The following is a 10,065-nucleotide window of genomic DNA, read 5'->3' on the forward strand; positions in this document are numbered from 1 at the left end:
GATTCGAACGTTAACTTCGTCTTCTTTAGGCGAAAAAAATTCGATAATTCGATCCTTGAGCCTGATGCAACGTTCGAGTAGAAGCGTGAAACGATATAGATCGATCATATATGTGTTAGATCGTACGCACGGTTCCCGGAATTAAAATACCATCGTTTGTTTTCTCACTTGGAACAAGGAATTACGAGATGCGCGTTAAATGCGTGCAAAAGATATTTGCATTATTGAACTATAGCTGATGTGTTTCGTAACCCTTCGAATAGAATTCCTGCAAATTTTCCTTTTTTTTTTTCTCCCCTCCCTCCCCTTCGAGAATCGATACATATCGTTTCTTCATTGCAATTTCCGCGTTGCGTAATCTTACTGCGTAGGTAATGATTCATAACTGTTTGGAGAGACTATATATGTACTAGCTTCGTCTTATCGATGTTCCAAATCGAATCGAAAATGTGCGTCGAAGTTATCCTATATTTTTCTTTCTTTCTTTCTTTTTTCTCTCTCTCTCTCGAAAGAATTATTAAAAAGAAAGTTTGTTCCGTGACACGGATATAATATTTATCGTACAATAGACGTGCAACCGTTGAATATCGGTGGTTAAATTTCCCATTCGATCGATAACACTCTCTTTATTTTCTTATCCCGTATTTTTCTCCCATATCCCGATTATTTTACAACTTTTACAACTAATCGCGATGATTTTCCATCTCTCTGGTTTTAGAGAATGGATCAAGAGAGCTATTTATTGTTTACTGATGGAAAAAAGTATTTAATGCATTAAATAATTTAAATGCATTAGATAGTATCTGAAAAATTCTAACTTCTTATTTCTCATTATTTCTCAATATGCGTAGGCTGATTACGATTTGTAACGATAGTTTATAATTTATAAATGTAATTTCATATTCGAGTGATTAAGATAATAATTGTATGAATAGATACCGATATATGTCGAAATAATTAATAGTTTCGATTATTCTTATAACTTTATAAATGAAATAATTTTTACGATTTTAAATATTCGAATAATAACCTCTTCTTACTACTATATAGAGTGTAGTGTCAGGTTTGTCAACAAAGCGTCCGTAGTGGGGAAGACGGTTCTAACGAAAGACACTCCTCTTGCCTCAGTGTTGTCCTGCGAGACTTCTTTACACCAGCGAACAATACAGTCGACAATGATGGGAAAAATTTAATAGTGAGGTTACGAATAAAGTTACTTCGATAAGTTAGTTCGATAATTTATTGTTCAAAACGTAATAATAATCACGAATAACTATAGTGTCGAACGATCGAGGTTATACGAAAAGCGAATTGATTATAATAACTACGAATAAATGTTATTCAAGCGTTTTAATAAATAATATTATACTTAGAATAACTTTATTTTTGACTAGTTACTTTTTTAATGTCCAATTCTGATATTCGAGAACTCGTTAAGAATTTCGTATACGTTCGATGAATCGATCGATGAGTGAAAGAAATATGTAATCGACCAATCTCGTTAGAGCGGATCGAGAATGTATCGAGGAACAATCGATCTCGAGACAAGGTGGTGCATCGGGTATCGCGCACACGCAACGTAAACACCGCGATAATTTCGTATTTTTATAGGGTATTTTATTCGGATGATAATGGGGTCAGGGACTCCGGGGCATCGGATCTTTAATTAATTTTCTGCGATAGAATTGGATATACGCGTGTTACGAAACTCACACGAGCGAAACAATTTCGGTTGCAATTTCAGTTTCTCTCTCTGAACCTCAATCTCTTCCTATGAGAACCTAACAGAAAGATAAACGAAATTTTCATTTCCGCTCCGCCTCGTTTGACCCTGTAACGGGGTTAAAACGTCAATTTTTTTTGTGTGTGTGTTTTTTTTCTTTATATACGCGATATATCTTTCGTAACCCACGTATTTCGATATCGCGCGTAATCCGTGATGAGATGAATGAGAAAAATAAGCAAATGATTTAGAGATAGATACAGAACTTATTTTTCGTTTTCATGGAACAGATCGGAAGAGGAGAAAGAAATAGAGCGTTGAAAGAAAAAAAAAGAAAAAGGTATCGTTCACCACAAGTAAATGTCACGGATGCTGCGATAACGATTGCAACTGTTTTGCAATAATGATGTGACTCCTTGGATGCAAAGGAGATCTTAATTTCCACGAAAATGTTCATAGCAGTCTTCGATCTTGTGCTCTTAATTCGAAATCTCGATCCTTTCTTCGCGAGATTTGGAGGTTAGGTTTTAGTTCGGGACGCATTCGCACCTCCCTCCTTTCGCTTTCGTCGAAAGAAACGAACGAAAACCGCATCGAGATGCAACAACGGAATGGAAAATTACGAGTGGTGATAAGTGCCGCCACGATAACCGCCCGTCTGATCGTGGATTATTCTTTCGGACGACGTCCAACTCGATTCCATTTTCTCTTTTTGCCGCTTACTTGTCCCTTTCCTATCTTACCGTTTAAGCAGATGACCCACGGCGTTTCTTTAACTCGAACAACACTTTATTTGTTTTCGCCGATTGTCGCGTAGCCTTGGCGATACTTGGGATCCTAAATAATAAATCACGCATCTAGAAATTAACTTTTTCCAGATTTGAGAATGAAAATTTCTCGAAAGTAAGTGTTGTTTACTTATAGATATTCTTAATCGATGTTTTTAAATCGGATGACGGTTTTCAGACGGTTTTAAAAGCGACGTGAAGCTGTGGTGCAGAATGTTGCTTCCCGGGGCCGTGAAGAGGGTGTACAACTTGCAAAGCAAACAATTGATCAAGCTGTTTTCTCGTATACTGCTCGAGGACGAGGACGAGATGCTGGAACATCTCGAGCGAGGAGACGTAGCTGAAACCATCCGATCCTTTTTCGAGAGAAGCGTCGCTCGAAAACCAGCTGAAAACAGCGTACTTACCATTCAACAGGTAACCCAGATTTCTCAGATGAAGATTTGCATTGATTCACATCAGAAGGGATCGCGTGCGTGTTCTTTGTGCGGGGAAAAAAATAAATAGTCGAGACGACGAAAGGTTATATTAATATTCCGTATTTCTTCAAAATAGAAAAGAAACTGTCGATCTCTGGCTGGATTTTTTTTCATGTTTTTCGGATTACCACAGAACCCAAACTGAATTTCCAAACGAAATCCTCCATCAATTCGAATTTCAAATATCTATAATATATAGATATGAATATCTAACATATAATCCAGACTTCTCGATATTTATAGAGATAAGCAAAGAGGTTAGGTTAGATAATCATTAATTTGTTTTTCCTCATTAGGTGGATGAATTTCTACAGGAGTTGTCGTTTTTAACCAAAGAGGAAGAGCAAGTTAGCCACTTTTGTTCCATCATCCCCAGGTAAATTATTTTTTCCCCTATTTTATCATTTCTTCATTTCGAAAGCAAATCGTTGCTCGTTTTTTCAGATGCACTCTGGACGATCTAAAGATGATAATCCGACTGATCAAGCATGATTTAAGGATAAATGCTGGTCCGAAACATATGTGGGTATAAATAGCAAGCTACACGATTAAACTAGATCAAATATTTTTCGTCTGTATTCTCGTATTCTCGTAGTTTGGCCGCGGTGCACGAAGATGCTTACGAGGCTTTCCAAACGTCCAGGGATTTGAACAGCGTTATCGAACGGTGTTTGCAACGACCGTCGAAATCAAAAAAGGAAGAATCGAATTCTTCCAATGTCAAGGTTACGCTTTCGCTGATGACACCTGTTTTACCTATGCTGGTAAAGTTTTTGTATCTTCTTCGTTTAAATCTTTGTAAATCGTTGTAAAAATGTGTTAAAAATGCAACAGGCAGAAGCTTGCAAGTCCGTGGAAATGGCGATGAAGAAATGTCCAAATGGAATGCTGGCCGAAGTGAAATATGATGGAGAACGAGTTCAAGTGCATAAGAAAGGGAACGAATTTCGATACTTTAGCAGATCCTTGAAACCAGTGCTTCCTCATAAAGTAAATAAATCTGTTTCGTTTCGATTATTATTTCTCCAACGCGTTGCTTTTACACGTGCTCTTTTGTATCGTTCCAGGTGAATCTTTTCAAGAATTATATTCCACAAGCTTTTCCAGACGGCGATGATCTGATTTTAGATTCCGAGATCCTCATGATCGATGCCAATACTGGACAACCGTTGCCCTTTGGTACCTTAGGCATTCATAAGGTTCGAGTACACTCTTCGTTGAAACTCTTTAATCCTTCGAAATTATCACTATTCGGTTTCGTTTTTTAGAAAGCTGAATTCAAAGATGCAAATGCCTGTTTGTTCGTTTTCGATTGCATTTATTACAACGGAGATGTTTTGTTGCACAAGTGAGTTTTTCTATTTCTCTCTCGTTCCTATCTTATTTAGTATCTAGATAAATCGTTTTGCGCAGATCTATGATGAAACGAAGACAAATATTAACGGAGAGAATGACAGAGATACCAAACAGAATAATGCTCTCAGAAACGAAGGAAGTCCATGTAAATAATTTAAAATTCAATTTTTAAATTCAATATTGTAAAAGTAGAAAATTGTAAGCGATAACAATTTCAGAATTCCCAAGATTTAGCAGAAATGATCGCCAGGATTCTTAAAATGGGTCTTGAAGGCTTGGTCCTCAAAGACATTCACGTACTTATCGCATGTTATTTATAAAACGATCAATTTATTTCGTATTTATGCTATGTCCAAATTCTAAGGATACGTCCTTATTCGTAGAGCAAATATGAACCGGGTAAAAGGCACTGGTTGAAGGTAAAAAAGGATTATTTGTACGACGGTGCAATGGCCGATAGTGCAGATCTCGTTGTGCTTGGCGCATGGTACGGTACGGGGAACAAAGGTTTGTTACTTGATCTATTGAGTTGCTTCGTATGCATATTTTTTTTATATTTGATTCGTTTCTTACGATTTTTAGGAGGTATGATGTCTGTATTTCTCATGGGTTGCTACGATGAAGATCGTGGCAACTGGGTAACGGTGACCAAGGTAAGAAATTAAGTAGATATATATGTACGCTTAATGCCAATGAAATTTAAAATTTGGTTGAATGCAGGTACACACTGGTCACGACGATGCAACCCTGGCAAGCCTTCAGGATGAACTCGATATGATAAAGATAGGCAAAGATCCAACTAAAGTACCACGTTGGCTACGTGCTAATAAACCAATGATTCCCGACTTTGTTGCAAAGGATCCGAAGGTATTATCTGGGTTTAACTTGGTTCGATTCTCGGCTGAAAGCAGGTCAAACGAAACGTTTATGGTTTGCAGAAACAACCGGTGTGGGAAATAACGGGAGCAGAGTTCACCAATCAGGGTGTTCACACAGCTGACGGTATTAGTATCAGATTTCCACGTGTAACGCGCATTCGTCGAGATAAAGATTGGTCTTCTGCCATCACTTTAAACGAATTGCGAAATCTTTTCAAAAAGAATTCCGAGTCGATAGATTTTACTCTTCTTTTGCCTTCAACTTCTAAGAAAGAAATTGATAAAACGAGAACGAGCGAAGAAGATTCATCTTTTTTGAACACAAAAGCGAAACGCGAAGATGAAAGATCAAAGTCTCCAACAAAGAAAAATAAGGATTCAAAAACGATTAAAACACCTTCTCCAAAGAAATCTCCCGCAAAGCCAGCAGCCAGTTCTCCTCGTACACTATCTAGATCTAACGAAAGAAATAAGGATCAAAGAAGGCACGATGGTGCAAAAAAAAATATTTTCAACGAACGGGATACGGAGGCAGCGTATTATGCTTTTGTAGATAAGGATGTACGTTTTTATCGCTACATGTTTTAATGAGATGTACCATCTTATCCGTTTAACCTTATATCCTATACCTTATAGTTCATCGAGTATTCCGCTGCAGGAGTCCCGTTAAATTGGATCGAAGGACGAAAACCCAAGGATGGTCTTCCGTCGGATGCAAAATCGTTGCATAATTTAACGAGCAACGAATTGGTAATAAACGCATATCAGTGATGGGGAAAATTTAATAGTTGAAATTACGAATAAAGTTACTTCGATAATTAATTGTTCAAAATATAATGATAATTGCAAATAATTGTAATGCAATGAGATAACACGAGGATCGATTATAATAGCTATAAATAAATATTATTAAAGCATTTTAATAAATAATTACTTAGAGTAATTTTATTCGGAATTTTTAACTGGTTATTTTTTCAACGGATTAATACCAAACTCTGAGGCACATAATGTAGCGAAAAAAGTTAACCTCTAAAATCGAAACGTGACAACACTCGTTTCGTTCTTTTTCTTTTCTTTTTCTTTACAGAAATCTAAAAGCGTTTTAAAGGGTGCACCGATCAGCTTGGCGCCAAACTTTAAGAAAAGCAAGCAACGAGATTACGTTCGCAACATGCTCAAGACGTATCCTTTTATTCCTTATTGAAGGAGTAGGAGCTCCTTGAATAATTATCGTTTCCGTCTTTGGAAACAAACTCAAACTCGCAGTTTCAAACTCGATTGGTCGACGCGTTCAATCGACACGGCTATCACGACTTAAGGGACGTTTCTTAATTACTTTGGGACGGATATATAGGATCCGGTGGAATGAGTCGCGTTTTCCAATGGAAAACATGTACTTACGTAAACCTCGTACGTAACATCTCGGGGAGGAGAATAGTTGGCGAGAGTGGCATGACAGAAAAATGGAACACGAGATTTTCTTTCGTGTCTTACCACGCTCCCTTGAGGCGGATTTAAAGTAGACGAGTTGCTTAACGACTGTGTCGCGAGAAAGGGGAACGTACGAATCATACGCGAGCTTCTCGATTCTACCGCTTCGAACGCGATCGGGTTACATATCGATTCTCCTTAATCGATATCAGTCTTGGGGCCAAGGTATTGAACGACGAAGACAAATCTACGGCCACGTACATGATTCATCCTTGTAAGGAAATCCTATCGTCCGCTGTTCACGTACGTATAATTTATCTTTACGAAAAAACTTTATATCCTTCTAAAGAGAAAGATTCATTCGTCGAAATCAATTAATTTGAACATCGTTTTGAGAAATAGTTTCGATACGTTCGTGATTTTTAAAATTTTCTGATAGAAGGAAATTCTATATAGCGCGATTCATCGCTCGAAAAATTGTTTAAAATGGGTGGAAAAAAGAATAGTATATCGATCGATAACGGAAACTTGGAATTCTTGAAAATAACGCGTTTTATCTCGGTTTGGATAGGTTAGGTAAAAAAAGGTAAAACAGTTTGCGATCGCGTAGTTAATGGATGCGTTTTTAATGGATGGAACGAGCGGGGCCTCGATAACAGAGTTAAACTTGGTTAACACCGGCATCGTTACAGCACGCTAGCATTGGCATTAAGCGGCTTCCGACTCGTGGAAGTTGTCAACTCCGTTAACCGTAGGCGCCAATTGCTCGCGTCGTTCGCTCCTTGATAATCCTCCATCGCCTATGGAATATCATTACCCCTCATCCGTAAAACGCAAATAGGAACATTAATCCCCGCGGCATGACATTCACTTCGATTCTCTGCTTCGTTCCTCAGGAATTCGAAGATGTTCCAAAGACGGTAAGGCACGTGAACGTCTCTTGGGTAGAGGCGGTCGCCAATACTTTGGAAATTCAAGGGACGGAAGAGCACGCGGTGGAACTGGCCCAGAATTATTGTTCCTGTCCCTGTTCTCATCGATGACTATCTTTACACAAAATGGAATAGTGTAGAATTCATTGGGAAGAAATATTCGAGGAGAATTTTGTACTTACCTTTTCCTTGCATCCCAGTATGTTGTCCTTGAAATCGAGTCTTCGAAACTCGACTGCTTTAATGAAGGAAAATGTAGAAAATTGTAAATTGTATATTCTATATTTATTTCGCTACTGAATATTCGTAGCAAGATATATTCGGAAAATAAAGAGATCGATCGTATACAGAACGGAAAAAATTGATCCTTTATTAAACAACGTCCTTCGTTAATTAAAAATACGTAAAGTATAATTGACAAAGAAGATGAAATTATTGTGCTTCGCAAAGTCTCACTCGAGAAAAGAAAACTCTATAATCTTAACGCAGGTATAATTACGATACATCGTACTACAATCTACTATTTCCTTTCCTTAATATCGATGTTAATATAATACAGCGTATTGCGGGGAAATGGATCATTGCTAAATTTACATCCGCGACATTTTCAAATCGAAAACGATTCCAATCTCCGAAAGGACACGTACATTTTGAAATACGATCAAAGAGTTACCAAAGATTCATAAACTCGCGGATGCAAATTTGACAACACTGGGAGGGATCTGAATTTGTGCCGTCGAGCTATACTCGTCGTCTATTTAAAAGCTTAGCCACTGGACAAAGGGAGAGACAAAGGAAGGAAAGTGAGAGAGAGAGAAAGATGATCGAGGAGCAACTCGACGTTCTATTTGCCAAAGCAGGAGACGGCGTTGAAGGCGCACTGTTTCCAATAACTTCGTTTGCGTTGAAGGTCACCGATGTCCAGCTGATTTCGAAGCCGTTTCACGATTTGTTTCGTGAACAGGTAATTGATCAGAGCGGTCTCGATGCTTCCATCGTCGTCCACCAACTGAAACAAATGCGTTGAACAACCAATTTCAACGCGACAACGCGAATAATGATATAATAATATAAGAATAATAGGAGAAAACTGGACAAAATTTTTTTGCCGGTTTTGAATTTATATGAAGATTTAATTTTTAAAAAATAATATTGTTTTTTTATTATAATTTATTATTTCGTTAAAAATATACGAATGTACAAATATTTGTGATTCGAACTCTTAAGTAAACGCGCAAAATATCTTCGCGGCGAACGTAACAAAAAAGTTATGGCAGGCAATTAACTTACGAAAGCGTTTTGAATTTCACAACATACGATAAACTGGACCTTGAGAATTGAAAATTGATAGTTTAAAGAAACGGACGTTGAGAAAAAAATGTTTATTAAAAAAAAGATTTTAGGCTATTAGCTATTGCTAGGGGATATCGAAAAATTCTATTTTAAATTATTCGATAGATGTGGATCAAATATGGATCTAAACAATGATAATTTAACGAAATAACGATAAAACTAAAAATTATAAAATGGAAAAAGCACTGCAACAAGACATACTGCATATCGACCGCTCATACATTAAAAGGAATAAAAAAATTGCCAACTTAAGTTAGAGATATTATTATATATATATTATAACATAAGATACGTTAAAATTAATCCATAAATATCAATAACTAGATTAAATTAACTTTAATATAATAAAAAAAAAATATAAAGTTTCTATTTTCCGTACATTCGACTCTTATTACGTGAAACATATAAAAAATCATTGGCAAATAATTACATTGTATGAATTTCTAATATGAAATAATTACTTAACTTTAAATTTAATTTATAAAAAAAAAAAACAAAATTCATCGATAATTTATAACTTATTTTATATTTAAATTAAAATAAGTATTTTGAGAAATGCTTTTTAAAAAATTTACAGAAACCAATCAGTTCTCTGCCTGTATACGCGTATTTTGTTTAATCTGTAAAAATAGGATTTAAAATTTTAATGTATAATTATTATACATTACATCAAAACAATCATATTTTATTCATTTGAAAATAAATTTTGCCCAGTTAATTATACATTATTCGAATCACAGTGCAACGTTTTATTTTTAGTTATATACACTGTTCGTGCATAGACAGTGGAGAAAGAATGTACGATCAACCTTTTCACAAACATTAGAAAAAAGGCTTCTCGAATCGTCTCTCCGCCATCTTGTTCCATATCTCTATCTCGATCTTTCCTTTTATTACCATCTCGCAAAAACTTCAACAAAAGTTAATGGATATAATAATTTTGTCCAAGGTAACCTTCGAGCATAACGTAACGTAAATATTTCCGTTGCTGCACTCAAAATCAAGCAACGGATTGGAATTAAATAAAGATCGAGAAAGAATCGTAAGACAATTTGGTATAATGAATAAGGGAAAAAAAAAAAAAAACGCGTGGAAAAGGTATTAGGCCTTTTTTTTTTTTATAAA

General features: G+C 36.2%; 2 protein-coding genes across 9 annotated transcripts in view; one reads left to right on the top strand and one right to left on the bottom strand.

Annotated features, from left to right (window-relative positions):
* LOC102679075 (DNA ligase 3) overlaps positions 1 to 7,941 on the top strand; it is a 23,006-nt gene extending 15,065 nt beyond the window's left edge. For 2 of the 7 annotated variants that reach the window (XM_006621445.2, XM_031513333.1), the window contains exons 4-20: positions 2,690 to 2,928; positions 3,287 to 3,366; positions 3,435 to 3,512; positions 3,586 to 3,754; positions 3,825 to 3,980; positions 4,058 to 4,189; positions 4,259 to 4,338; positions 4,404 to 4,491; positions 4,565 to 4,642; positions 4,730 to 4,853; positions 4,929 to 4,999; positions 5,067 to 5,213; positions 5,285 to 5,785; positions 5,861 to 5,974; positions 6,312 to 6,406; positions 6,868 to 6,958; positions 7,552 to 7,941. In XM_006621445.2, coding sequence (XP_006621508.1) covers positions 2,690 to 2,928; positions 3,287 to 3,366; positions 3,435 to 3,512; positions 3,586 to 3,754; positions 3,825 to 3,980; positions 4,058 to 4,189; positions 4,259 to 4,338; positions 4,404 to 4,491; positions 4,565 to 4,642; positions 4,730 to 4,853; positions 4,929 to 4,999; positions 5,067 to 5,213; positions 5,285 to 5,785; positions 5,861 to 5,974; positions 6,312 to 6,406; positions 6,868 to 6,958; positions 7,552 to 7,698 — 2,390 coding nt within the window. In that variant the 3' untranslated portion in view covers positions 7,699 to 7,941. Of the gene's footprint in view, positions 1 to 1,101; positions 1,201 to 2,689; positions 2,929 to 3,286; positions 3,367 to 3,434; positions 3,513 to 3,585; positions 3,755 to 3,824; positions 3,981 to 4,057; positions 4,190 to 4,258; positions 4,339 to 4,403; positions 4,492 to 4,564; positions 4,643 to 4,729; positions 4,854 to 4,928; positions 5,000 to 5,066; positions 5,214 to 5,284; positions 5,786 to 5,860; positions 5,975 to 6,311; positions 6,407 to 6,867; positions 6,959 to 7,226 lie in introns of those variants that run through there. The other 5 variants (XM_006621449.2, XM_006621450.2, XM_031513335.1 and 2 more) reach the window with 5 other exon arrangements.
* A 102-nt stretch (positions 7,942 to 8,043) lies between these two features.
* Positions 8,044 to 10,065, bottom strand: part of LOC102678862 (prohormone-1) — an 8,951-nt gene continuing 6,929 nt past the window's right edge. Inside the window, exon 3 of one of the 2 annotated variants that reach the window (XM_006621443.2) lies at positions 8,044 to 8,596. In XM_006621443.2, coding sequence (XP_006621506.1) covers positions 8,432 to 8,596 — 165 coding nt within the window. In that variant the 3' untranslated portion in view covers positions 8,044 to 8,431. The remainder of the gene's footprint in view (positions 8,597 to 10,065) is intronic. The other variant, XM_031513376.1, reaches the window with a different exon arrangement.

The sequence above is a fragment of the Apis dorsata genome, unplaced genomic scaffold, assembly GCF_000469605.1.
Source record: "Apis dorsata unplaced genomic scaffold, Apis dorsata 1.3 scaffold_631, whole genome shotgun sequence".
In the NCBI taxonomy this organism is placed as follows: domain Eukaryota; kingdom Metazoa; phylum Arthropoda; class Insecta; order Hymenoptera; family Apidae; genus Apis; species Apis dorsata.